Source organism: Meles meles, chromosome 17 (genome assembly GCF_922984935.1).
Source record: "Meles meles chromosome 17, mMelMel3.1 paternal haplotype, whole genome shotgun sequence".
Lineage (NCBI taxonomy): Eukaryota > Metazoa > Chordata > Mammalia > Carnivora > Mustelidae > Meles > Meles meles.
Genome location: NC_060082.1, coordinates 4612190 through 4639179, shown reverse-complemented (window position 1 = coordinate 4639179; position 26990 = coordinate 4612190). Strand labels below are relative to the sequence as shown.

The 26990-nt window shown below is 64.0% G+C and overlaps 2 protein-coding genes across 11 annotated transcripts; both read left to right on the top strand.

The window, feature by feature from the left end:
- Nucleotides 1–388: 388 nt before the first annotated feature.
- Nucleotides 389–25120, top strand: IGSF9 (immunoglobulin superfamily member 9). 8 transcript variants are annotated; one of them, XR_006815551.1, is made up of 22 exons: nucleotides 1645–2696; nucleotides 3288–3536; nucleotides 3756–3944; nucleotides 7962–8132; nucleotides 8765–8919; nucleotides 9156–9273; nucleotides 10720–10861; nucleotides 10946–11091; nucleotides 11186–11328; nucleotides 12455–12595; nucleotides 13102–13218; nucleotides 13407–13551; nucleotides 13767–13890; nucleotides 14140–14315; nucleotides 14624–14874; nucleotides 15041–15125; nucleotides 15217–15393; nucleotides 15611–15653; nucleotides 15985–16827; nucleotides 17080–17207; nucleotides 17409–17844; nucleotides 25097–25120. XR_006815551.1 is itself a non-coding variant. In XM_045982683.1 (21 exons), the coding sequence occupies exons 2-21, from the start codon at nucleotides 3479–3481 to the stop codon at nucleotides 17588–17590; spliced, it is 3534 nt and encodes a 1177-aa protein (XP_045838639.1). In that variant the 5' UTR covers nucleotides 389–408; nucleotides 3288–3478; the 3' UTR covers nucleotides 17591–17879. The 8 variants fall into 8 exon arrangements, 7 of the variants coding, with proteins under 7 accessions (XP_045838639.1, XP_045838637.1, XP_045838636.1 ...); XM_045982683.1 differs by lacking the exons at nucleotides 1645–2696; nucleotides 25097–25120 and adding an exon at nucleotides 389–408 and having other exon boundaries at nucleotides 17409–17879; XM_045982681.1 differs by lacking the exons at nucleotides 1645–2696; nucleotides 25097–25120 and adding an exon at nucleotides 1087–1379 and having other exon boundaries at nucleotides 17409–17879.
- On the top strand, nucleotides 19306–26467 carry TAGLN2 (transgelin 2). Of its 3 annotated transcripts, none has more exons than XM_045982688.1 (5): nucleotides 19306–19430; nucleotides 24352–24559; nucleotides 24818–24992; nucleotides 25311–25413; nucleotides 25680–26467. In XM_045982688.1, the coding sequence occupies exons 2-5, from the start codon at nucleotides 24380–24382 to the stop codon at nucleotides 25819–25821; spliced, it is 600 nt and encodes a 199-aa protein (XP_045838644.1). In that variant the 5' UTR covers nucleotides 19306–19430; nucleotides 24352–24379; the 3' UTR covers nucleotides 25822–26467. The 3 variants fall into 3 exon arrangements, with proteins under 3 accessions (XP_045838644.1, XP_045838643.1, XP_045838645.1); XM_045982689.1 differs by lacking the exon at nucleotides 19306–19430 and adding an exon at nucleotides 20210–20377; XM_045982687.1 differs by lacking the exons at nucleotides 19306–19430; nucleotides 24352–24559; nucleotides 24818–24992; nucleotides 25311–25413; nucleotides 25680–26467 and adding exons at nucleotides 19444–20377; nucleotides 21169–21207.
- Nucleotides 26468–26990: the final 523 nt, after the last annotated feature.

The window sequence follows — 26990 nt, the reverse complement described above, 5'->3', positions numbered from 1 at the left end:
TGCCGCCTGGAGGGACTCGGCTGGAAGGGTGGTGGGAAAGAACCCACCACCTCTCCTGCCTCCCCTCCTCCTCCCCCTCCTCCCGCCACATTTTCCTCTCAGACTGTCACAAGGAGCCCGCAGATGTTTATACCTGGAAGAACTTTCCAGCAGTCTGTCCCTAAGGATGGAACCGATTACTGGGGGGATGGCGAGCTTCCTAGCCCAGGATGTGGGCCCGTGGGGCCAGAGACCACCTGGAAGGAGAATGTGGCTGGGGTCCTGGTGGGAGTGGTTCAGTGTGTCCTGCAGGGTCTCTCCTGGCAGACCTGGAGGCCATGAATCCATGAGTCGGATGCCTGGAAGGCTCCACGGGAGTCACGGAGTTCAGACTGGGGGGAAAGCAGTGGACGGGAAGGACCTGCACAGGTATGGCTGCTTAAGCCGCTGGCGAAGGCGTGATGACCCTAGATCCCCGAGGGAGCCCCCAGGTCACCAAGGAGAAAGCTCTGAGGGGCAGAAGTGCCAGACGTCTTTTGGCGGGAAGTCTCTAACGAGGTGGGTTTCACGAAGTCCAGGCTGGGAGTGGCTCCGCCGGGCGCTGATCCGGGTGGGAAGTCTGGGGCAAGTCCCAGTTTTCTCACGAGTCAAAGCAGAGCCATGCCTCCTCCCCAGGTTCTTGGCCCAGGGGACCTAAGGGCTGCAAAGCCCCTAGTCCAGGGTCTGGCCCCCTGCAGAGTTCAGGAGGCGATCTTTCCAGGCGCCTGTCCGGATGCCTCTCGTCCTGCTCGCTCCCCCCCACCTCCCCCGGACTGTTTTGCGGGCGCTGCGAGCTGCCGCGGGGGCGAGCTGGCAGCCTCGGCCCGGGCGCACGGTCCCCTCGGCACCCTGTGGGAGGCGCCGGGGCAGGACCTGGGAGCTCGCCAGCGCAGACAGGTATTTCCAGTCGGGCCGGAGCAGAAGCGGGTGGTTGGCGGCGGGGGTGGGGCGGGGGAGGCGAGCCCGGGGCCCCCCCACCCCCACCGAGCGGGTCCCCCGGGGGTCCTGTTCCCGGCGGAGCGCGGACGGCGGGGCTCGCGGGCGGCTGGCCCGGGAGGGGGGCGGGCCGGCTCCGGTCGGCCGGGGCCCGGGTGCTGGCGGCCGCTGCCCCGGGTGGCGCCCGGCGCGCGGAGCTCCGCCAGGGGGCGGCCCGAGCCCGCGGCCACGCGTCCCGCGCCGCCGAAACTACAACTCCCAGGCCGCTCGGGGGTCGCGGCCGCCCCGCCCCGCCGGTCGGCCCCCTCGGCGGCGGGCGGGGCGCGGCGGTCTCCAGGGCGACGCGGGCGCTGGGGCGCCGGGCGGGAGGCGGGCCCGCCCCCTATTGTGTGGCTGCGGGAGCCGGGCCGCGCGGCGCCGGGCAGGTGAGGGCGGGGGCGCGCCGGGGGCAGGGACGGCCGCCCGCGGGGCTCGGGAGTCCGGGGGGCGCGGAGCACGCGGGGGCGCTGGGGCCCCGTGGGAGTCTTTGGGGAGCAGAACTAGAGTTCTGGGGAGTGAAGTGGGCTTTTGGGTGGGCGCGTGGGGGGTTCCCCGAGACCCGGAGGCGTCTGGAGGTAACGCGCGCGCGCGCGCGTGGGGGGGGGGGTGCGCGCGCGCGTCTGTGCAGGGGGTGGGTCCGGGGGTTCGGAAAGGGAGAGTTCTGGGGTCCGGAGCGGGCGAAGGAGCGGGGAACTAGGGGTGGGGCGTCAGAGGAGTATTGTGGGCTGAGGCCGGAGAATTTGGGGAGGGAGATTCCAGGGGAGAGGATGGGAGAAGTGGGTGGGGGCGATCCTGGAGGAGACCGGAGGGGAGTCCCTTGAAGCGCGGAGGACCCGGTGCAGCTGGAGATCAGGGGTGGGAGACGGGCGCTGGGGGCGGGGGACCGTGAGAAGTAGGGATAGCTGGAGTCGGAGCACTTGGTGGGGGGCCCGGCAGGTGAGGACGTGGTTGGGCGCGGGAGCCAGCGGGCAGAGGAGTAGGAAGATGTAGGAAAAGCAGAGGAATTCGGGGGGAACCCGGGAGGGAACTGGGGTTCCTATTCGCTTGGAAAACGATCTGTCAGGGAAGAACGGGAGAGCCGGCTGGGCAGGGGGAAGCAAGCGGAATATTTGCTGGTGAGTTGTCGGGGCCGCTGCCCGGGTCAGGCTGCGGGGCGTGGAAGACATTTTACAACCAGTCCAGAAGTGGGAGGCCAAGAGTGGGGTGGAGGCCCCAGTGCAGAGCCTGGTTGGCTTTGCCGCCGGCGGCAGCCGCGCCCCTGACCCCAGCCCCCTGGCACTACCCTAGATGCTCTGGGGCTGGGGTGGCTCTACCCCAGGGCTCACTCTGTACACCCTAGGGACTCGCAGGCTCTCTGGCTTCTCCTGGGTCTGGCCTCTAGGGTTGGGGAAGGGAAAGCCTGGCAAACCCTGGGCCCCAAGGATAGTGAATGGGGAGCCCTGGGGTGAGGCATCTGGGTCAGGGCAGAGGGCTGCCTGGCAGCATCACAGAGGGAAAGGTGCCAGCGGCCTGCCCAGGGGACCTGCCCAGACCTGGAGGATGCTGGGGGCAGGAACCTTCCACCAGGTGGGGGAGGCCGCCCCTCCTCTCCCGGTGCCTGACTCACTTGCTGCTCAAGCCGTGTTGGGAGGCTGAGTGGTGAAAGCGATGCAAGGTCTCCGGTTTCCAGCGTTCACAGAGGCTGGGGAAATGGGCAAGGAATCGTGCGTGGGGGTTCCCTGGGAGCCGCTTTGTGTGGTTCCGATACAGGTTTTGCCCTTCACTGGTTCTGTGCCCCTGAGCAAGCCTGTCTGGGATCCCGGGGTCACTGCTTGTCACTGTGGGGTGCAGGCCTTGCCCTCTCGTTACTAGCCTCAGGGCTAAGGAAGGAGAACAGAGGAGGCTGAGCCGTGGGGCCTCTTCCTCTCCCATTTTCCTGACACATCTTTTCCAAGTGGATAGGAGCCCCAGTTCCCTCCCAGCTCAGCCTTCTGAGCACTTACCGAACCCCGGGTTTCCCTGGATTCCTCCGTCTTTCTTAAGATCTTTCCACTGCTCTGCCCCACCCTCGCCGTGCCCTCACCTGTCGGGTGTCCCCACCCAGTGCTCCCTGGCTCTTCCAGGGCTCCCACCCCGGCCCTGGAAGGCCCTGATTCCCCAGGGCGACAGGATCTCTGGTCTCTGGGGCCCCTCGCCTACTTATCTCCTCTCCTCTCTCTTCCTTTGCTCTCGTCCTGGCCTGTCTCTAACTGTGGGGTTTCTTCTGGTCCCGAGGGTTGGCCAGCTCTGTGTGTTGCTGTGCATTTTGCGTTTAGATCTGGTGGTGCTCCGGGAGCGGCTTCAGCAGGTGTTATGTGAGCCAAACCCCGATCGCCCAGAAGAGTGAGTGCTGAAAGCTGCCACCCACTCAGAAGGCTCTGTGGGCCTTGCTGGGCTGCGGACACCCCCAGGCCCCTCCGCCTGGGTCCCCGTGGATAGGAGGGGCCGGGCACGCAGGCCGTGGGCTATGGTTTGGTGCCTCGGTGTGACCATCCTCAGCCTGATCATCAGCCAGGGGGCTGACGGTGAGCCGCACTCCCGGGGCTCAGGCGCTCCCCGCTGGCCTTGGGGTGGGGGCCAGTCCCCGGGGAGGGAAGCGGAGGGGGGGGGTAGGGTGGGTCCTGGAGACGTTGCGGAGTCTCTCAGTCACTTGGCCAAGCCCGGGGGAGCCCTCAGAGCTACCGAGGAGCACCCTCTCCCAGCCCTGACCAGGGACCCTGCTGCCGGCCTGCCCCACCTCACAGGTCGAGGGAAGCCTGAGGTGGCGTCCGTGGTGGGCCGGGCCGGCGAGACCGCAGTGCTGGGCTGTGACCTGCTGCCCCCCGCTGGCCGCCCACCCCTGCATGTCATTGAGTGGCTGCGTTTTGGATTCCTGCTTCCCATCTTCATCCAGTTCGGCCTCTACTCTCCCCGCATCGACCCTGATTACGTGGGTAAGACTGGTCCTCAGGTGGGAGGTTGGGAGATACCATCAACACACCAGGGACGGCGGGGGTGGGGGGGGGAGGACGGGGGGGTGGGAGACGGGGGGTGGGGGGCGGGTGGAGGGCAGGACTTCCCTACTGCTCTGCCGCCCCCCTCCCCCACTGTCTCAAATGCCGCTTGGGAGGTTCGAGGCCTCTGGGGAGTGGGCGGACGGGCAGCGTGGGTGGGTCTGTGACCCGCCTGCTGCTCCAGTGGGGGCCCAGTCTGGTCTGAGTACAGAAGGACGGACGTGTGCGTGAGTCTGGTGTGGGAGCTGGCCAGGGCCAAGTTCTCTAAAGATTAGGGAATGAATGGGGCCAGGCCGAGTTCCTGCTTCTGGTGGCTCCCGTCCGGATTTCCACTAGTACTTTGGCCTCCCAGGGGCCACCTTCTCCGCCTTCTGCACCCCTGCCCCCTCGCTGGCTCCCTCAGAGGGCTTGGCGTCCTCCTAATCCCAGATGGATCCTTCATCTGAGCCGTTTACTGAGGGCCTCAGAGGGCAGTGTGTGGGAGGGCCCAAGGTGGAGGCTGGGACTCCGGGGCTAGACTGTCTTCCTGCCTTCCTCTGCCGGGGGAGGGGGGGTGGGTGGGGGATCCGGGAAAGGCCACCTGGGCAGACGTTGGTGGCGGAAGAGACCCCCACCTTTTCCCTCTTGAGTTTGAATCCCGAGAGCAGCCCTGGGATTGGCTGAGGTCTTCCTGAGGGGCAGGCTGAGCTCAGGCAGGTGCTGCCGAAGGGTTTATTTTCAAACTGGGGACAGTTGTTGGCAAACAGCCTGGTGGGAGCGTATGTGTCTCCACAGGCCCCGTGAGGGCTGAGGGAAGCAGGCCCCAGTGAGGACAGTGGGGGGAAGCGGCCGTACCCACCAGCCCTCCCTCCCTGCCTCTGTAGGGTCTGGCAGGCAGGAGGGGTTTGGGCCCCGGGGCTGAGGCTGGGCTGTTAGAGTGTTCCCTGGGTGAGGACGGGGCTGTGGAGGGAGAGGGCTTTTCCTGGGGGCTGTGCAACTGTCCTTCCCGCCCTCTGCCCTGGCTTGGGATCCCTTGGGCCGACAAGCCAGTGTGTGGCCGGCAACTTTGTGACCGGTGAGTTTCCATTCTCTTTGTCGCTCCTTGGAGCCGCAAGGACCGGGAGCAGTCACGGCGGGGGCTCTTCCTACCCTGCCCTTGTGTCCGCCCCTGCCCCTCGTCTGGAGCTCCCGGTCTGGCCTGCGCTGGTCTGGGGAGTCAGGGCCCTGGGGGGAGGCCCCCGTGCCCATTAACTCTCTTACGGCCTCCCAGTGTGGAAGGGGCCTCTCTGCCTTTGTGCAGGGGACTCGGGACTGTGGTTGCTAGGCAACAGGAGGTGGAGGTTGCTAAGGACAATGGTGTCCTGTCATAAGCTCTCTGGGCAAGTGAGGGAGAGATGGTCCGGGACTGTGTGTGAGGCCGGTGGCCTAGAGGTGGGAGGGACTGTGCCCTAGACCAAAGCAGCCCTCTCGGAGGACTCCAGAACCCATCTGGTGGAGTTGCCGGGCTTTACAGACTAGCACCGAGTAGGGGAGAGCGGTACGGACCAGGCTGGGGCGGCATCCAGGAGGAAGGCAGTGACTGTCCATCCAGCGCCTAGCACGGCGCCTGTGCAGGGCACCTTGGTGGCCCCAGTGTCCAGAGGGATGGCAGCCTCCCATTACTCATGCTACGCCCCCTCACCGGGGGCGGGGGGTTGTCTCGGATCTGCCCTTCTAATGCATGCAACGGCTCTGGCCTTTGACTTTCATGGTGTCTTTCTTGGGGATTTGAAGGTAGTCCGTGCTGCAGGGAGGCATGGGTTTTCTCTCTGCCCTGAGCTGTGGGGTTCAAAGCAGTTCTCGCCTTCTGTTCAGAACCCCCGGTCTCTCCAGTTATCTCCCCTCGCTACCCTCTGGGTGGTCTCTGGAAGTGCTTGGCATTCCTCTCGCTTGGCGGTCCTTGGACTGTCTGGACACACCAAGCGCCATTTCTTGAACCGTGTGTATGTGAACTTATACATGTACGTGAGTGTGGGTTCTCTGCCTTCCAAGAGCTTGAGAGCAGAGTCTGTGTCTCCTGCTCCCTTTACACACCCCTGCGTGCGGGAGGTCTAGAGCTCACCAGGCTCTGGCGCTTCTGGTCCTTTCCTCTAAGTGAAATCGTGGGAGGATTAAATATGGTGCTGGTGGTCCAGGTTCAGGGCTCAGTCTCCCTTTTCTCTTCTTCCTCCCTTGTAGAACTCGAGGGTCACCATCGTGAAAACTCTCCTACGGCACTTAGGAGAGGCCGCACGCTGGAGTGTGCAGGGCTCCGTGGCCAGGCCAGTTAGGGTGCCAGGGGAATCCCAGAGCAGGGTGGAGGGTGTGATTATGTTAAATATTTACCTGCAAAGTCCAGGCTTATCTCCTGGGTGGGGATTTCAACTCCTTGCCTGTGAAGCAGGTCCCTGCCCATCCTGGAGAGTTGTGGACCTCATCCTGGGAAGAAAAAAGCCCCGGCCTTACTAAGATCACCACAGCAGCCTGAAGGCGATCGTTCTCCTCTTCGCTGACAACACTAGGGGTGGGCACGGCAGGCTTCAGTTGTATTTTAGAAAGATCACTCTGGAGGTGGAAGGGAAGCAGAGGCGCAGCGTCAGAATTTCTGGTATTAGGAAGGGCCGATTAGGGCCGATGTCTTGTCCGTGGGCGCAGGCAGGCGTGAAAGGACTTGTGTTAAGAGTGGCAGTGGTTTTGTGTAACCTCAAAGATGTAGAAAGTCTCATCCATCCACATCAAAGGCCAAGGTGTGGTGGGCTGATGCATGTCACGGGAGGTGGGCTCGAGGCAGGGAGACGAGCTGGTGGGCCACTCCGCGGAGGAATGCAGGGGAGCGGTGCTCCGGGCCGCACCCAGGCGAGGTTGCGGGAGAAGCAGCAGAGACCGAGGAGGCAGACTTTCGAAGATGTACTGAAAACGGAGGCCTGGGAGGTAACGGACAGGAGTTGAGGTGGCCCCAGGTTTCTGGTAGGGCGGCTTGGTGCGTGGTGGGGCTGGCCATTGCTGGCCATTGCTGGGCCGAAGGAGAGGATGTGTTACCAGGCAAGGGGCAGGGTCAAGCTCAAGTCCAGCTTCTGATTTCAAATCATGTGCTCGTTCGTTCGTTCAACAGTATGTGAGCCCAGCGTTCCCCACACCCCACCCAGCCGGGCTTGCCTTCCCTCTCTCACAGGTGATACTGACATGTCCAAGGGAGTCTCTCTGGCCCCGAGCGCAGGCCTCTGTCACTAGGCTGCCCCGCCAGGGACACCCGAGGCTGTGTGGGGAGGCTGCTGAGGGACCTGGGGGGCCTCCGTCTGAGTCTGCTGCTGTGCCAGATGCCAACGAGGGTGACCTGGGCGTCTGCCTGTGCTGCGGCTCTGCGGAGCTCCACGTGGCCAGCCGGCGGGGGGCCCCGGCGGCATGGGGGGATGGGTGAGGAGGCTGCTGACCTTGCTGCCTGGCTGGGCTGGACTCTGGCCACCCTAAGGCGCTTAGGCCGTGACAATAGCCCTGGGGGATTAGGGGCTTTGGGAGGCGAGACGTGGGTCCCTGCTCGGGCCCCAAACACTGGTGAGGTTTCCAGGACTGTCCTCTGCCAGGAGGAGTACTCGGGGAGCCAGACTTTGCCCCTATAAAGAGCCGTGGGGTGGGATAGGTCCTGTAAGTCACAGGGGGACTAAGTGTGGCTCTTAACCCCCCATCCCCGTCCCCCAGTGGCCTTTGAAGCCCCTGCGGTTCAGGAGAATGTGTCGCCCACCTGCTGCCGCTCTGGGTTCTCCTGGTCTAGACTGGGTCGCAGCTGCTGAAAGGCAGGGGTGATCCAGGGCTGAGTGGAGGGACCTGCCCTCAGTGACCCAGCCCCACCTGGGTCTCTCTGGGCCGGGCCCCCACTTGATCAGGGTAACTGGAGGAGACTGGGCCCGTTCTTGAGCTCTGAGAACCACCAGTGTGACCAGGACTTTGGGGCTCCTCTCCCAGGGCGAGTCCGGCTGCAGAAAGGGGCATCTCTGCAGATTGAGGGGCTCCGAGCGGAAGACCAGGGCTGGTACCAGTGCCGCGTGCTCTTCCTGGACCAGCACAGCCCTGAGGACGACTCTGCTAACGGCTCCTGGGTGCACCTCACCGTCAATTGTATGAAGCCGGGAGCAGGTGGTGGCGAGGGGAGAGCAGCATGGTGGGGGCCTGTGGCTGGGGGGGCAGGGGTTCCCGTGCCCCACCCTTGTTGACACCTCGTTTGCTGGCTCACTGTCTGCATCCCCCCCCCCTTTCCGTTCTTCAGCCGGGCTCCCAGCTGCCTGCTGGGCCCTGTTGGAACTTGAGTCTTCCCTGTTCCTGCTGTTCTGGCGGGGAGAGGGGGACGCGGCGGGGGCTGTGGGGTCCCGAGTGACACATAGCTCACGACATACACAGCGTGTTTTTTTTTCCCCAAACACCTTTTAATGCAGCACCTCGTGAACTCTCTCAGCCCCTGGAAGGGAGGGAAGTCCCTAATTTCGCTGTGGACACTGGATGATGCCACTGATTCGGGGCAAAGCGGGCCTCCTGGAGCGGTGTCAGAGGCCACCGGCTCTCCCGCAGCCCCCAGCCTGTGCGCAGCCCCGTGGCCAGCTCTGCAGGCCAGTGCGGGGATGGGCGGACCCATTCCTCACTGGGCCAGGAGGGCGGCAGGCGGGGTGGTCCCGGCCTGCTGGGCTGAGGGCTGCAGCCCTGACCTGCTGTCCGGGCCCTCGGACACTGCTCTGCGGACTGATATCTGGCACCGCCCTTGCCTCTCTCTGCAGCGCCCCCTCAGTTCCTGGAGACGCCTCCCCAGGTGCTGGAGGTTCAGGAACTCGAGCCCGTGACCCTGCGTTGTGTGGCCCGGGGCAGCCCGCAGCCTCATGTGACCTGGAAGCTCCGAGGACAGGACCTCGGTCAGGGCCAGGATCAGGTGCAAGTGAGTACTGGGGCTGGGCAAGGGGGGTAGACAGAGCGGGAGAGGCAGGCGGAGGCCTGGGTTGGGGGCTGGAGGACCGGGCAAAGGCCCTGCTCCCGGAGGAGGGGCTCTGTGTTGGCTTCCTGAGCCCGGCATGCTGCCTCCCTCTGCTGGCCAGCCTCGGGAGTGCAGGGTCGGAGGCCGGCGGGAGGGCAGGGGAAGGCACAGGGGACCCTCCTCACCCCCTCCTACCCTAGGTGCAGAATGGGACGCTGTGGATCCGCCGGGTGGAGCGAGGCAGCTCCGGAGTCTACACCTGCCAAGCCTCCAGCTCCGAGGGCAGCACCTCCCACGCCACCCAGCTGCTGGTGCTAGGTGCTCTCGGCGGAGGGCCGTGACCTGTGGCTGGGGCGCACAGCGGAAGTGGGGAGGGGTGTGGGGGGGGAGGGGTGTGTGGGGGGGGAGGGAGTTCCCAGTGCAGGCTGGTCCACCAAAACCAGCATCTTAGTTTTTAAAGGATCAGTGAATGGACAAGTAGACATTTAGTGCCCAGCAGTGTGGTGTGCAACCCCCCCGACCCCCGTTTCCTCGTCTACATATAAGGAGATTCGTGTCTGCATCTCAGCACTATTACAAGAATTTAACCGAGCACAGTGATCAGCAGTTAGTAATTCCTGTCCAAGCCCCTTTGAGGAAAGTGAGCCACAGGGCCTGGACTCGGCCTGCGATCCCTCCGCAGGAAGTCAGAGGAACCGGAGTCCTGTCGCTCTCCTTGGTCCTGAGGGCTGGCGTGCGCGGAACTGCTAGGGACCAAGTCCACCGGTGGCGGGAAGGCCCGGATGATGAGGCTTGCCTGCCCTGTTAACCTGGGGCAGCTCTCCTCACTTTTCTGCCTCTGAGCCTTCATTTCCTCATCTGTGGAGGAGAGACAGTAACTCCTCCCACAGAAGGCACCTCTGTGAGGACTTGTGAAGAGTCGTGCGGTGACGTGCTTACGGGAGCGGCCGGCGTGCCTGTGGTGCTCTCTATGCTGGCTTGGATCGTTACCTCTTAGGACTGACCACAGGCGCAGCAGGGCCCAGGAGGGGTGAGGGCTGTGGAGCAGCCTACCAGACTGGCCTGGCCCGACTCTGTGGGAAGAGCGTTCCAGATGGGGTCCGGAGCAAAGGCAGGGCAGTGGGAATGAGGCGCAGAGCCGGCTGCCCATAGTGACCTGAGTCTGTAACGGTTGGCCAGGCTGGGAGCCGTTGGATCATGAGGGCCCATGAGGCCAGATCAAGAAGTTTGAGCTTAACGTGGTAGGAGCCAGGAGCTGTTGTGAGTTCTGGGGCAGAAGTGTCCCGTGGCCAGAGGGAGGCATTTCTACATGAATGGCCGGAGGGGCAGAGATGGGGAGTCGGGGTCAGAGGTTGCTGCGGTATCTTGGGGTAAGGTACTGGGTATCCGCAGTAGGGTAAGACACACAGAGGTGACTTCAGAGGGGACAGATGAGGGCTGTAAAGGGTAAAGAGGCAAAGAATAAAACCGATTTCCCCAACCCACACATACGCACACGCCACACGCATGCGCACACGCACACACACAGCTTCTAGGCCAGGGAATCTGGGTGAATGGTGGTGTTCTGGAGGGGAGGGGAGCTGGTCTGGGGAGAGAAGGAACTTTTTTCACGTACAGGGTCAGAGCCCGTTTCGGCTCCCCGAGGTCCTGTAGCAGCCCCTTCTGTATTCCTGAAGGCAGATCTGGAAGAACTGCTGAAGGACCTCAGGGTTCTGGGCAGCCTGTGGGCTGATGCCCTTCCTTCCCCTTGTGCTCCCCCAACAGGTCCCCCCGTCATCATGGTACCCCCCAGGAACAGCACGGTCAATGCCTCCCAGGATGTGTCCCTGGCCTGCCGGGCTGAGGCGTACCCCACTAACCTCACCTATAGCTGGTTCCAGGACAGCACCAACGTGTTCCACATCAGGTGGGGCTGGGGGGTGGGTGAGGGGCTGGAAGGCAGCCTTCAAGGAAGGAGCCTGGAACCCTGCCCATACATGCCATCTTGCAGACGGCTGCAGCCCCGCGTGCGGATCCTGGTGGACGGGAGTCTGCGGCTGCAGGCCGCCCAGCCTGACGACGCGGGCCGCTACACCTGCGTGGCCAGCAACGGCCTCCTGCGCCCACCCTCGGCCTCTGCCTACCTCACAGTGCTCTGTAAGCCTGACCCCGCTCCCTTCCCAGTCTGCTCCCCTCCCCTGGGCCAGGCTGAGCTCCTGCCCTCCAACCTGCCACTGCTCCCCTCCACCAGACCCAGCCCAGGTGACAGAGATGCCTCCTGAGACAGCCCTGCCTGTGGGCATGCGGGGGGTGATCCCGTGCCCGGTCCGGGCTAACCCCCCACTGCTCTTTGTCAGCTGGACCAAGGATGGGCAGGCCCTGCAGCTGGATAAGGTAGGGGCCTCGGCCCCAGGGGAGGGAAGGGCTCAGCTTGGTGTTCTCCTAGTCAGGGTAGCTGGGAGCTCCACTGAATTCAGGTCGGTGGCTGGGGTACACTTCTTCCTTGGGGCTGTGTGGGGTGTTTGGAGAACAGGAATGCCACCACTGTCCTTAAGAGCACAGCCTGGAGGGGCTGGGGCAGCGCACGTGCTGGAAGGCCCAGGCTGGTTGAGGAGAGCTCAGCAGCCGCTTCTGGGACTCTTCGGTGATGGGCCTTGGGGATGCACAGACATTCCAAGCAGAAACCAGGGCCCTGGGGCAGGCAACCGTGCAGTGTGTGTAGGGTATGGTGAACCCCAGGGTCGGGGCGGGGGGCTGGTGGGAGTCGCAGTGCCTGTGGGGACGTGATGCTACCGAGAAAGCTCAAGGGATAGGTTGGGGCCCAAAGGAAGCTCTGTGGATACCAAGTGACTGTTCCATCGTTCCCTGGCAATCTTTGCAAAGGGAATACAACCCATGGGGGGCTGCCCCTGTGTCGTTGGATCCCAGGGTCCCTGGGGCTTCTGCAATTAGGACTCAGTACATTTTTGTTGAATGTTACCAAAAAAAGCCTGCAGGCAGTTGGAGCCTGTGAAGTTGTCTGAGCAGAGGCGTGACAGCTTCGGAGCTCTGAGCAGGAGCTGAGTCCATCAGTGAGTGGAGGACAGAGTGGACGCAGGGACAGGGGTTCAGAGGCTGTTGAGACGGTCCAGGGGAGAGGTGAGGAGGTCATGGCAGTGGACGGGCTTGACGCCTAGACAAAGGCCTTCCCAGAGGACAGAGCTGGTGAGCATTTGGATGGGGGAGTGAGGAGTCTGGGGTTAGTAGGGACAGTGGGGCCCCTAACACAGAAATAGGGAAGCCAGGGAAAGGAAGGAATTTGGGATGGAAAATGCTGACTTTCATCGTAGAGTGATGGGAAGACAGGTGGGGGACACCCCGGCAGGCAGGGAGCCCCCTGGGGAAGAGAAGTGAAGGACTGGAGTTCAGAGAGAGGTCAGGCCTGGAGGAGGAGTCCTCTGCAGGGAGGCGGCTTTCTCCTTCTCCCAGCCCTGCCTGCTGCTGGGACTGGTGGCCATCTCCTCTCTCCTCTCCCCTCCAGCTCCCTGGCTGGTCCCAGGGCCCGGAGGGCTCACTGATCATTGCCCTGGGGAACGAGGACGCTCTGGGAGAGTACTCCTGCACGCCCTACAACAGTCTTGGTACCGCTGGGCCCTCCCCGGTGACCCGCGTGCTGCTCAAGGTGAGCCTGTGGACGGGCAGCTGCACCGGGCCAGGTGGCCGAGGATGCACCCTGGCCTTGATGCTGGAGGACCAGGGGGTGGGGCAGTCACGCGTGGGGAGGGGCTTCCAGTCTCTCCTATGGTCGGCATAGCCAGAGCTGTCAGGCACCACCCCAGAGGTTTCTGCAGAGATGGTGCTGGGGAGGTGGGAAGGAAGGCCCGCACACCCCCAAAGTAAGATACCCCGCTGGGCCAACTCACTAACCTTGGCTTCTCTGGAGAAGGAGTGGGCAGCAGAAGGGAGGGTGAAAGGGCATTCTGTGGAGGTGTATACCTCCCCGGAGAGGCTTCCCAGCCCCCGAGTCTTTGGGCGGCCCCCCCAGTTCCCTGCAGCCCCTCCAGGGAGCAGAGACTAGAGGGAGGGAGATAGGGCCTGAGAACAGAGAATGACTGGAGACCCAGAGAGGGGAGCGGCCCTTGGCTAGCAGGGTGAGAGGCTCCTCCTGATGCCAGATCTGGCTTGCAGGCTCCCCCAGCTTTTCTAGAACGGCCCAAGGAAGAATATTTCCAAGAAGTAGGGCGGGAGCTACTCATCCCCTGCTCCGCTCAAGGAGACCCCCCTCCTGCTATCTCTTGGGCCAAGGTAAGGCTCCTGAGCCCCTCTGCCTGGGCTCCCGCCTACTACACCCCTGCCTCTCCCTGCCCCTGCTCATCCAGTGGGAAGGGGGGGGCCGTCAGGGCCCGGGTGGGGAGCACACTGGAGCTGCCCTCAGTGAGGGGTGGCTGCGTGTGTCCTCAGGGCTGACCAGTGCTTGACCAGTGGTTCTGTAGGTGGGCCGGGGGCTGCAGGCCCAGGTGGACAACAGCAGCAGCCTCATCCTGCGGCCGCTGACCAAGGAGGCCCATGGGCGCTGGGAGTGCACCGCCAGCAACACTGTGGCCCGCGTGGCCACCTCCACACAGGTCTACGTGCTGGGTTAGTGGCTGGAGGGCCGGCCAGGAGCTGGAGGAAACTGTGTGGGACAGGACATGGGGGCAGGGAGAGGGGGATTATTTTTGGAGGTCCACATGGGTGGGGGGAGGGGAGGGGATGCCTGCGATGATACACAGAGGTGAGAGGCCCTGGGACTCCCCTTAGTTCTTCACCTTCCCCACAGCCCTGACCATCGTCCCTCAATTCCCCCTCCCCAGGCACCAGTCCCCACGTTGTCACCAATGTGTCCGTGGTGCCTTTGCCCAAGGGTGCCAATGTCTCCTGGGAGCCTGGCTTTGATGGCGGCTATCTGCAGAGGTTCAGTGTCTGGTACACTCCGCTGTAAGTGACCTGCCCCTGCCATTCCTGTCTCTCCCCCCAACCCCCATTCCATTGGACCCTCTGCCCTTTCCCCCACCCCTCCAGTCCAGCCCTGCCCGAAATCTGCCTTATTTCCAGGGGATCTCAGGTGTTCAGGCCCCGCGTCCTGAGACCCCGGATGGCTGAGAGGGGACAGGTCGGATCTCTATACTCCAAAGCTTCCTGGGTCTCCTAGTTCACGAGTTTCCCTCATTTCCTCATGTCCTCCAGGGCCAAGCGACCTGACCGAACCCACCATGACTGGGTGTCCCTGGCAGTGCCCGTGGGGGCTGCTTACCTCCTTGTGCTGGGGCTGCAGCCCCATACCCCATACCAGTTCAGCGTCCTAGCGCAGAACAAGCTGGGGAGTGGGCCCTTCAGTGAGATCGTCTTGTCTGCCCCGGAAGGTGAGAAGCCTCTGCCCCGGAGAGCAGCCGACGGGGTGGGAAAGGACTGGTAGGGAGAACCCGCACGTGGAAACACCTGGGCGGGAGGGGGCAGAGGTGCTGGGCAGCTGCTTGGGGTCCGCGGGGGTTTGTGGAACATGGTTCAGGGTTGTCTTTAGGGGCTCTGGGAGAATGGGCACGGAGGTGGGGGCAGGGGTGGAGGTGGGAGGTGGGTTGGAGGGGCGGGCGTGTGGTGGAAGGGGCAGGGGACAGGGGAGGGGCACTGGGAGCCTAACCCTATCTCGCTTGTGCCTCTCTGTCCTATGCAGGGCTTCCCACCACACCGGCTGCCTCCAGGCTTCCGCCTACTGAGATGCCTCGGCTCCTCTCACCTCCCCGAGGCCTGGTGGCAGTGAGGACACCCCGGGGGGTGCTCCTGCACTGGGATCCCCCGGAACTGGTCCCTGAGACGCTGGACGGCTATGTCCTGGAGGGACGGCAGGGCTCCCAGGGCTGGGAGGTGCTGGACCGCGTCGTGGCAGGCACGGATGCGCGGCTGCTGGTGCCAGGGCTCATCAAGGTGCGTGGGTGGCGGGCACCGGGACGGCCCTCCCCTCGGCTGTCCAGGCCCCAGCTCCAGCCCCAGACCTCAGCCTCCCACCCTGACCTCCCAACTGCAGTCTTTCTGAACCGGGCTGCGGTGGGGGGAGCTGGGCCCTGACTCCTTCCCGGACCCCCACCCCCAGGACGTACTGTACGAGTTCCGGCTCGTGGCCCTGGCCGGCAGCTACGTCAGCGATCCCAGCAACACGGCCAACGTCTCCACTTCCGGTGAGAAGCCGGCGGGAGGGCAGGGCGCTGGGCCTGGGGGCTCCGAGCCCACTGTGGCGGGCACCGACATTCCCCTCGTGCCCCGGCCCAGGCCTGGAAGTCTACCCCTCGCGCACACAGCTGCCGGGCCTCCTGCCCCAGCCGGTCCTGGCCGGCGTGGTGGGCGGAGTCTGCTTCCTGGGCGTGGCTGTCCTCGTGAGCGTCCTGGCCGCCTGCCTGACCAACCGGCGCAGGGCAGCCCGTCGCCGCCGCAAGCGCCTCCGCCAAGGTAGGCCCCGCCCTCCCCAAGCCCCGCCCACCGGGGGGATGGAAGCCCCTCCCCGACGCCGCCACGCCCCGCCGCTCGCGGGCCAGGTGCGTCCTGTCCGCCCGCATAGTCCCGGGGCGGGAGGGGTTGCGGGCGGGCGATGGTTGAGGCTCAGCCCCTGGGGCCCTGGAGGCGCTGAGTTTTGCCGGGGTCCCCTCTGGTTCTCCTGCCCGAACAGATGCGCCTCTTATCTTCTCTCCGCCCGGGAAGTCAGCTCCACAGTAAGTCCCTCCACCTCTGCGGCCTCCTCCTGCCTGCCCTCTGTGCCCACTATCTCGGCTTTTGGGGTGGTGCCGTGGGGTGGGCTGGGAGGGGCGGAACGGAAGTGGGAAGGGGGTGAGGGTGGGAGGGCGGAGGCCCCAGCTTGGGGCCTGTCCACTGCTGCCTGTGCCTTCCCGCCACCGCTCCACCACGTGGGTCCTCGTCTCCCTTACTCTCCCCAGCTCCGTTCCGTTGCACACCAAACCTCTCAAGGCTGGTTCCTGGGGGGAGGAGGGGGTTGGCCGGGGACAGGACGCATGCCACAGAGCCTGATCTCCTGTCCTTCCCCAGCTCTGCCCCGGGCTCAGGCAGCCCTGATAGCGTGGCGAAGCTGAAGCTCCAGGGTTCCCCAGTCCCCAGCCTGCGCCAGAGTCTACTCTGGGGGGAGCCTGCTGGCGCTCCCAGCCCCCCTCCGGATCCTCCGCCTAGTCGGGGGCCCTTACCCCTGGAGCCCATTTCTCGGGGACCAGATGGCCGCTTTGTGATGGGAGCCAATGTGGGGACCCCTGAAGAAAGGTCAGGCTCTGAGCGAGCTGAACCTCGGACCTCGGCCCAGCGCCAGGCCAGGTCCTATGACTGCAGCAGCAGCAGCCCCAGCGGGCAGCCCCAGCCGCTCTGCATTGCAGACATCAGCCCCGTGGGGCCCCCTCCCGCAGCATCACCCAGCCCCGGGCCTGCTCCAGGACCCTTGCTCCAGTACCTGAGCCTGCCCTTCTTCCGGGAGATGAACGTGGACGGGGACTGGCCCCCTTTCGAGGAGCCCGCGCCTGCTCCACCCCCAGATTACATGGATACCCGGCCCTGCCCCACCTCCTCTCTCCTTCACCCCCTGGACCCCGACACTGTGTCGTCCGGGGCGGTGCTGGCCGGGGCCGCCCCAGAGCCCCTGTACACAGCACTGGCTGACTGGACACTGAGGGACCGGCTGCTGCCGAGTCTCCTCCCTGCTGCCCCCCGGGGCAGCCTTACCAGCCAGAGCAGCGGGCGGGGCAGTGCCTCCTTCCTTCGGCCCCCCTCCACGGCCCCCTCTGCAGGAGGCAGCTACCTCAGCCCTGCTCCCGGAGACACCAGCAGCTGGGCCAGTGGCCCTGAGAGGTGGCCCCGGAGGGAGCATGTGGTGACAGTCAGCAAGAGGTGAGGACAGTCCCCGTCCATCCCTGTCCTGGCTCTCGTTCCTGCCCAGACCTCCCCTAATGCCCTGTGCCTTCCAGGCCCCACTCTCACCCTGGGACCAGGGAAACTTGTCCCCTGTTAGAAGCTTTGGCTGAGGTCCCAAGGATCTGCAGGGAATGCATGGCCCCGCATCAGCTTGGGGACTCTGGGTTGGGGCTTTTGTGGTCACCCTCAAAACTCCACCCAGTGCTGGACATTGGTCCCTTTTAACAGGAGGAACACATCTGTGGATGAGAACTATGAGTGGGACTCGGAATTCCCCGGGGACATGGAACTGCTGGAGACTCTGCACCTGGGCTTGGCTGGCCCTCGGCCCCGACCTGAAGCTGAGCCAGAGCTAGGTGTGTGAGCCCTCAGAGGGGCAGTGTGGCCTCACTGTTCCCCGTCTCCCCACTCTGTTCCCCGTCTGGTCACCATCGCCCCGTGCCCCAGGCTTGCTGTTCCTGTTCCCGTGGCTGATCTGCACTGGCAGGACCCGGGGGCTTCATAGGGCCACTGACCTTCAGACCTCTCCCTCCCCTTGTTCTGCCCTCCCCTTGCAGATGTGAAGACTCCGGTGGAGGGCAGCCTCCCCAGCATGGCCCGTGCTCCAGGCCCCGAGGCTCGGTGCGCTGCCCTCCGGGAGGAGTTCCTGGCTTTCCGGCGCCGCAGAGATGCTGCTAGGGCCCGGTTACCCGTGTACAGACAGCCAGTTCCCCATCCTGAACAGGCCACCCTGCTGTGAAATCTGGCTGAAGATGCACAAACTGGGAGACCCAGCTCCAGCCCGGAGCACTGGCCTGCCCCTTTGGTGCTCAGACATAGCCCTGATGGTGGGTTGGGAGGGCTTGGCCGGAGATGTCTGTGCTGGGCCCCTAGAGCCTGGGGACTGGAACAGGGATCTTAGGTCTGCCCGTGTGTGTGTGTGTGTGTGTGTGTGTGTGTGTGTGTGTGTGTGTGCGCGTGTGTGCCCGCGCGGTGATGGTGATGGTATTTGTGGTGTGGGTGAGGTTTTCTACATGTGAATAAAGAAATTCTCAAAAATGTTTGTGTATCTTCTGCCTTTGCATCTGAGAGCGAGGTAGAAAAATCCCTGAACCCTGGAAAAGGAGGGGACTCTTCCTGAATGAACAGAAGTGCATTCAACATATCTTTGCAGAAAGCATTTATTGAGTGCCTACTGAGGCCGGCTACTAAAGACAGCCATTGAGTTAGATGCGAAGAAAACAAAGCTTGTTAGGTCAAGCCTTTGCCCTTGGCGAGTTCTTTCCAGTCGGAGAAGCCGGCAGAGAAATAGTTACAGTGTGCTGTGATAAGTTCTGTGATAAAGCTCTGTGTTGCCTGTTGTGGCTGCAAAAAGGAAGGGGTCAACAGTGAGTGCTTGCAGCAAGTGCTGGGACAGTGCTGCCTCTGGCTGGGAGATCCTCCTGGAGTGGGAGTGACGCCAGCAGTGAGGGGCTGAGCCCCCACTGTGTGCCAGGCACGGCTCTGAGCTCCTTACGAACGTCATTTTCCACCACTGGGAGGGAGGTACCATTCTTGGCTCCATTTTCCAGACTGTGGAACAGAAGTGTGGAGGCTGTAGGAATTTGTCCAGAGGTCACACAGCGGGCATGGAGTAGGGCAGGTCAGAAGTTGGTCAAGGGAGGGAAAGCATCCCAGGCAGAAGGCACAGAGGAGTGAAAAACACCTGGTTTCCCAAGGGCTCACTTGACAGCAGGTTATAAGGGGGGGGGCAGTGAGGGGAGGACACTGGCGGTTGATGTCCTTGGAGACCAGGTGAAACAGTAGCTTCTGCCAGACAGGAAGGTCCCCACTGTTGGGTGAAGGTCCCCACTTCTGCCGGAGGGGAGTAGAAGCCTCCGTAGAAGCCTGAAGAGGGGCGCTCCTTCAACCCTTAAACTATGCTCCCCTCTACCCCCAGACAGAGAAGAACTGCCAGGCTCCTCCCCTGAGGCCTCCTCTTCTGATCCCTGGGATCCCTCCAGGATTAAGAGATGCCAGGTCAGAGAGGAGGAAACGGAGGGGAGAGAAATCAGAACCCTGGGTCCCCAGGCAAAGAATGACTTCACTGTGGGTTCCTGCCCAGGCCTGAAAAAGGCGGAGAGCAGGAGCACTGTCCCGGCCTGCAGCCCAGCACTGTCACACCCTAGTCACCTGGGGGGTGGGGGTGGGGGGGTCTTCCTGTGCCTCCATTTACCTAACCACCCTTTTTAAGTCGAGAAGCTTCTTCCCACATAAACATGCTCATAGTCTTGAGCTGACCTTCCAGGCAAAAAGCTTCCCCGGCATTAGTTTAAGAGCTCCGGGGTGGAGGTCGAGGTTCTCATGGATGGCGACCGCGGCCATGGCCCGCGTGGGCTCGCACTCCTCAGATCCTCTGGCCCAGCTTCCCGCGCACCGCCCCTCAGCAGAAGCTCTGTCCTCCGCGCCCGCGCTGCGGCGCCTTTAAAGCCAGGGGCGCTCGCCCCGCCCCGGGTCCGCCCCGTCCGAGGCGGGACCCCGCTGAAAACCCCCGGCCCCGGCCCCGCGCGCCACTCGGCCCGCAGCCCCTGCCAGGAGTGTAGCGCGGCAACCGGCCAACGGTGAGCGGGGGCGGGGGGCGCGCCCCGGGAAGCGGGAGGCCGGTGCTTGCTCCCGGGACTGCGGCGAGGGTCCGACGACCGTTCTGCCCGCCCCGTGCTGTCGGGTCCTGTCCCCGAGCCCCGACCCCGCATTGCTGGGCGATGAGGTCAGCCCCGGTTGCGGGTGCGCGGACAGGGCGTCCGTCCGGAGCGGGGGGGACCCGGCCCTCGGGGGAGAGGAGCGGCGGGCGCCGGGGCTTGGCCCGCGTGCCCCGAGGGCGGGCGCGCCGGAGCTTCCCCGCGACCCTCAGCGCCGGGAGCACGTGTGGGAGCTGCCCGCGCTCCGCGGCCCCGAGGCCGCCCTTTCCGTTCCTCTTCCCGCCCGCCGTCCTGCTGGCGAGTCGGGGTCTCCGGCTGGCGCGGACAGCCCCCCGACCTCGGGCTCCGGGGGCCGCAGCCCGCGCCGGCGGGCGGTGTGGGGAGGGGTTGGTTGCGGGCGCTCCAGCCACCGCGCCGGCCGGGGCCCCCACCCCGCGCCCCCTGCTGCTGGGAAAGCCGGCGGGGGCTGCGGGCGGGCGCGGGCGGGCTGCCCAGACCACTGCGTCACCCCGGCGGTGGGCGGTGGGTGACTCACCCGACCGTAACGGCCCAGGGCGTGGCGAGGCGGGGCGGCGGGGCCGGACCTGCAGGACAGGAAGTGGACGGCCGCCTTCCCGCCCCTGCGGGCCCCCGGGAGCCTGCTGGAGCCCGGGCCCGGGGAGTTCTGGGGCAGCCTGGCGTCTGGGAGCAGAAGGGAGCGTGGGGGGAGTGAGGGTGGGTGGGGGCAGGTCCCGGGTACGGCGTGGCTGGGCTCTCCCGAGTGCTGACTCCAGAGCACCAGACGCAGGGACAGCGCCCCTCCCCAGCGCCCCTCCCTGGGTCTCCTTCCTCGTCCCCCCCGGGAGACCTGCGGCTGCAGGAGGGCCAAGGTAGGGTGGGGCGGCGGGGCCGTGCCCTGCGGGGGGCAACCGGTGGTCTTTGTCCGGCTGCAGCCCCCCTCCAGCGCCCCAGCCCTCTGCTGCTCCTGAATTGGCCTGGGACCCTTCCTCTGCCCCAGCCCTTGACTCTCCAAGGATTTCCAGGGAGCGGGCTCTCTAACCCCGGACTCGCCCTGGGTCCCAGAGCATTGCTTCTGAACTGTTCCTTGAGTCCGCGTCTCTGCCCCGGACGTGTAACTTCCCACGCCTCCAGCCCCCCACCCCCACCTCTGCCGCTGGCCTACGCCCACCCCCCCCGCCCCACAAGGGATCCCTCGCACCTGCCTGCACCCGAGAACTGCCGTGGGGGGGGGGGGCTTTTCTACGGAGGCTGCGTCTGGCCCCCGTGCGCGGAGCCTCCTCCCCACTGCATGGGTGTTGCGTGCGCGTTTCTGCCCGGCGCCCCCACCCTGCAGGGTTCCTGTGTTTGGTACACAGAAGCCATGGCAACGGCCCCACCTCACCCCTCCGCCCGCTAGCCTTGCGGCTTCCTGTTTGTGCGGCTTCGGCTTTCTCTTCTGCTCCGCTCGCTGACTTGATGGGGAGGGGCTGTCCCCGGGGGGGCTCCTCGGTCCCAGGTGTCCACCACCCTTGCCTCTGCCTACTTCCTCCGCGCTTCCCTCTGCGGCCGGGGCCCCCCCATCTGGCCCTTTCGGAATAGCCCTAAGCCCCATTCTGATTTGGGAAGTTCCCCTGCGACCTGTGTGCACAATGAAAGGAGAGTCTCTGTCTTCTCCCGTGAGACGCCCCAGCCACGGACCTTTGGCATGAGCGTGGGGTGGGGTGAGGTGAGAGGCCTGACCCTCCCCCTTCTGGGAGCGCTGCAGTCTTGTGGGTGGGGGTGAAGGCTGTTCCCCCTGCTGTAGGCAGCTGTAGGCCCCTCTGGCTTGTTACTCACCAGGGGGCCGCCCCCCAAGTGGCTCAGCTCTCCTCTCCTCTTTGGCTCCCCGGCCCTGGGGCTACACTGCTCCCCACCCCAGCAGGTACCTGGCTGTCTTCCGTCTGCAGAAGGTCCCCTGGGTGTCACTAGGCTGGGCACGCCAGCTGGGGCCCATCAGCGTGAGCCTGCCCAGCGGGGCGGGGACCAGCAACAGCTGGGGGCAGGCTGGCTGGGCCGCTCCTTCCTGGAGCTCTGCCCCAGGGCTCCTGCACCTACCAGGCTCCAGGACAGTGGCCCCTGGGGGGACCCAAGACACTGCAGCTGGAGGCTGTGACAGGCCCAGCTGTGTCCAGGCTCCAGAGTGGGGAAGGGGCCCTCAGCATCCTCTCGGAGCTCCGGGACGGGGGAGGGGTGGGCGGCTGGGGGGCCAAGTCTGTTCTGCCCCTGTGGGGGGGCACTGGAAGGGTCGGGCGTCAGAACTGCTCTCCCCTCTTAACCCGGTGCCTGGTTTGATGATTCTTCTGCCCTTTCTCTCCCTGGGCCACCGTGAACTCTTGGCCTCAGGCCACTTGGCTGCAAGGAGACAGCCCTTAGGCCCAGGGGACCCTGGTGAAGCTGCTCCAGAAGAGAGATCTGGACACTGAAAAGGGGGCTTTACTAGTGGCTGCAGCCCCATCCCCCCTCCCCCCCAGGTCTCCTAGCCATGCCCCTCTGTGTCACGGACCCCAGACTGAACTGCTGGGGCCGGGCTGGGAGGAGACAGTCTTGTGCCCTTGCTTCTCCGCTGCTCTCTGCTTGCCCTGCCCCCGCCGAGAGTGTGTGTGCCTGGTGGTGTGGGTCAAGGCCCAGACCAGCATTTATCTGGGCCAACCTTCAGGCTGGGGGAAATGAGGGTGGGTTGATCTTAATGAGGTATAAAAATAACTGATTTATGGGGACGATTGGCCGGAAATGTGCTGCTGGATAAGCTGGAGTAGAAGGGAGTGTGGGGGAGGGGACCGGCCTGAGACCCAGGGGCTGAGAGCAGGAGGGGTTTGGGGCGGCTCTGCCCCTGGGCCTGGCTCCACGGCTGAGCCCCGAGGCCCCCTCCCCTGGAGGGGGCGGCAGGATAGTCGAACCTGGGGTGTGTGGGAGGGAGGGAGACAGTGACTTCATCCCTTCAGTCCGACCTGGCCTGGAGCCAGATGTGGGGGGTAGGAGTGGCTCCCTTTCCTGTCCTTGGGCACAGGTGCCTGTGCCTGGGGTCCCCCCCCCCCTCCGCCGTGTGGGCCACAGCTGGATCTCACGGTGGGAGGGGAAGGAAGGGAAGCTCATTCTCAGAGGGATGGGGACGGGGTGAGGTCCTGTCCCCCCTGTGGTCCTGGCCCACCCCCTGCATGGGTAGCATTCCTGGGACTTGCTCCCCAGGGTCCCTGGGCTGGGACCCAGGCAGTGAGCTAGGAGGTGGGGACAGACTGCCCCTGGGCCTGCGGTCTGGAAACCACCCAGTTCTTCCAATACAGGTTCTCAACCGAAGTTCAGACCTCCTGTGTGTTTCCCCAAGTCTCCCTTCCCCACAAAGTTTCCCTAAAAATACCACCCACACTCCTGGGTTAGTTCCCTGTTCCTGCTGTAACAGATCAGTACAAATTCAGTGACTTAAAGCCACACCCGTTCCACGTGGGGCAGTTAGAGACCTCAGCAGAGGTTCAAATCAAAGTGTCAGCAGGGCTGCCTGCCTTCCTGGGGAGTTCAGGGGAGAACCCCTTTCCTTGCCTTTTCCAGCCTCTGGAGGCCCCTGTCTCCCCCACTCCAGCTTCTTCTTGCTTCTCCCTCCCCCACTCCAGCTTCTTCTTGCTTCTCCCGCTCTGACTTGTCTGCCTCCCTCCCTCGCTTGTAAAGTCCCTGCTGTGTGTATAAAGCCCCTTGCTGTGAGGACACTGGGCCGTCTTGGATGATCCAGCACACCCTTCCCTTGTCAGGACCCTTCATTCAGTCCCACCTGCAAAGACCCTTTCTGCCACGTAACGTTCGCAGGCTCTGGGCGTTAGGATGTAGACACCTTTGGGCGGCACCGTTATTTTGCCCACCATAGCTTGTCAGGGGGAGGTGGGATTGGTTTTGATTGCCTGGTTTCTCATGGGAAGTTCTTTTTGCCTTCTGAGATCTTTTTTTTTTTTTTTTTAAAGGTTTTATTTATTTATTTGACAGAGATCACAAGTAGGCAGAGAGGCAGGCAGAGAGAAAAGGGGAAGCAGGCTCCCTGCTGAGCAGAGAGACATGCGGGGATGCTGCGGGGATGCGGGGTTAGGACCTGACCTGAGCCGAAGGCAGAGGCTTAACCCACTGAACCCCCCCAGCACCCCTTGCTGAAATCTTTTAAGGGACTACTCAGACCTACTCTTCCAGGAAGGCTTCCGGACTGTTCCTGCCCACACTCTTCTCTACGTTTCTGTGACGTAGGGTCTGATTTGTATAGTATCATCCTGTACAAGTCTTCCCCTTTCTTGGGTGCTCTCTTTGTCTCTCTGTGGGCTTTCCAGGACCAAGAACCTCCATCGCTTCCACAGTCGCGGGCACAGATTGGGGGTGCTCCGTTAAGCCCAGAGGCTGGTGGTGAGGGTGGGTGTGTCCGGTTCTCTGGCTCCGGGAAGAAGTTCCCTAGCCGTGTCTTCCTCTCCCCAAATCCTCCTCCTTCCCATGGCTGCGGTTCTAATGACCGGTTTGCCTTTGCTAAAGCAGACCACCCCGAATGAGGGGCCTCATTTACCCCATATTCTACTCCAGTGGCTTTTCTGTTTCATTCCAGTAGTGGGGCTGTTCAAATGAAGTCTAATGGCAGGACTCGGCGAAGTCTGCCTGCCGTAGGGGTTGGGGAACCCCGAGATGGCCTGCACGGGCCTTTACCCCGGAGCTCTGAGCAGTGTTGTTTTGGCCCCTGGGCCAGAGTTGGGGTGAGCCCCCTGTTTGACAGTGGTTCTCGCCTCTGGGGCCCACCCTGGGGATACAGGTGTGTCCCTGCGGGCTCCGAGTACTGACCGCGGGCCCCGCCGTGTCCTCTCCCCAGCACCCCACAGCCACCACTGCCCTAGGGAATGGCCAACAGGGGACCTGCCTACGGCCTGAGCCGGGAGGTGCAGCAGAAGATCGAGAAGCAGTACGACGCGGACCTGGAGCAGATCCTGGTCCAGTGGATCGCCACCCAGTGCCGCAAGGACGTGGGCCGGCCCCAGCCTGGGCGCGAGAACTTCCAGAACTGGCTTAAGGATGGCACGGTGAGAGCTGAGACCTTCTGACTGGAAGTGCCAGGAGCGCTGGGGGGCCTGGGCGTATTCCACGTCCTCCTGAGCCTGGGTCTCTACCTCGCAGAGGACCCGCGGAGGGAAAGGGGATGCCCTGGGGGACTCAGGGAAGAGGTGCTCCAGGGGGAGGACCACGGGAGGGTGCGTTCAGGTGGGACAGGAAGCCCCGGGGCACGCTGTGTCTCCCGGCCAGCAGGCTCTCACCTCCGCACACCTTCTGTCCTCACCCAGGTGCTCTGTGAGCTCATCAACGGGCTGTACCCCGAAGGACAGGCCCCGGTGAAGAAGATCCAGGCCTCCACCATGGCCTTCAAGCAGATGGAGCAGATCTCGCAGTTCCTGCAGGCGGCCGAGCGCTACGGCATCAACACCACTGACATCTTCCAGACCGTGGACCTCTGGGAAGGTGGGTTGGGGCCAGGGGACTGTCTCCCAGAAGAAGACCAGACACCGGGTGGGGCCAGCTAGCCCCTGGAGACGGGCTGGGTTTCTGGCACCCTGAGGAAAAAGGGTGTGTGTGTGTGTGTGTGTGTGTGTGTATTTCATGGTGGAATGGGCCATGTGGGAGCCTGGGGTGGAGGAGGGTGTGGGGACAAAGGGAATTAGGAAGCCATTAGGTGAATTAGGGAATTCGGTGCTGGCCTAAGTGGTCCCCACTTGGTGGAAGGGTGGCCCCCAGGACCCCAGCACCGCTGAGACCAACACAGCCCCTCCCCCTTCCCAGGAAAGAATATGGCCTGTGTGCAGCGGACACTGATGAACCTGGGTGGACTGGCCGTAGCCCGGGACGATGGGCTGTTCTCTGGGGATCCCAACTGGTTTCCCAAGTGAGTATGGCAGGGTGGCTCAGGCCTGTCCCTGTCCCTAGCGGAGGGTCTGGCACAAAGCCCTTTCCCGTTCTTCGCAACTCTCTAGGGATGACAAGGGACTGTCCCCTTTGAGACACGAGGCGGTGGCTTGAGAGAGCTTGGGCCTCTCAGACAGAGTGGACGTTGGCTCCCGAGCCCCCCGCGAAGCCTCAGCTTGTCCAGGGGCAGACATGCGCTGGGGCAGCCTGCGGGCTCGTCCTCACCGGTGCTTCCTTTCCACGCAGGAAGTCCAAGGAGAACCCTCGGAACTTCTCGGACAACCAGCTGCAGGAGGGCAAGAACGTCATCGGGCTGCAGATGGGCACCAACCGCGGGGCGTCCCAGGCCGGCATGACTGGCTACGGGATGCCGCGTCAGATCCTCTGACCCCGCCCCAGCCCCGTGCCCGGTGCCCGGCTTCCCACGGATGGTTAATATATATATATATTTTTTAGCAGTGACATTCCCTGAGAGCCCCTGGGACTCTCAGACTCCCTTGGCCAGGGTGGGGGCCCGGCCTGCCTCCTCTGGGGCGCCCGGTGGCAGGCCCCCCCAGCCCGCGCTTACTAATACATTCCCTTATTCAGACCCACCAAAACTGGACCAACGGGCCTCCTTCCTCCTGGGACCAAAAGTGGGGGGCCTGCCACCCTGCAGCCCCATACCTCTTCTCTTTCCCTTTGGCTTCTTTCTGCCCTGAGCTCTGCCCTCAATCTGTTCCTTGGCTGGGGCTCAGACCCTGCCTCCTGGCCTGCCTTCCACAAGTGCGCCTCGCCCCTTAGCTGGGGCTGCAGGGACTTAATTTATAGGGAGAGACCTGTGTGGCGGTGGCCCCGGCCCCGGCTGGGCTGCCCTCACCACACATGGAGGCGGTCTGCCCCTGGGGGGGGCTTCTCTCTCAGCTTCCCCTTCTCCACTCCCTGCGCTGTGGCTGAGGGGTGGGGTGAGGGGACAGGGACAGAGGACTGCAACCATGGGCTGGGGCTCGAAAAACCTGAGTTTGCTGATTTCAATAAATATCTCTTGTCTTTTTTGGGTGGTCTCTGGCTGTGTCTGGGGCCCGAAGCCCTCCACGGGGCAGGGAGGAATATCAGGGCAGTAGGTGACTTTGACCGGGGCAAGGGCGAGGGCTTTGAGATGAAAGGCTACAGTTCTCACGGCTGTCTTCTGATTTCCTTCCTGGGCACCTTCGTCCCCAGGTTTAAGGGAGGGGAGGTTGGGTTGAGGACCTTGGCCGCTTGGGCCGGGAGCTGAAATGCAGGAGATGTGGACGGCGTCCACACACCAGCCTAGGAACGGGCATCCCCCCCCCCCACCCCCGGGTGCTTGGGTTGGGCCCCTCGCCCAGCCCAAGTGGCTTCTTCGCCACCGCGGGAGGGTGGGGCTGGCTGCTGGCCCTGCCCGGAGTCCTGGCAAGCCTGGGGGCGGGAGGCCCCTCAGGCAGGCCTGGGATAAGGTGGCCGCTGTGGGAGTTGGCCAGACCAGCTTGGGGGCCGGCCAAGGGCAGCAGTGCGGGGGAGGAATGGCCCGGCTGTGAGCTGGAAGAAGAGGCCCTG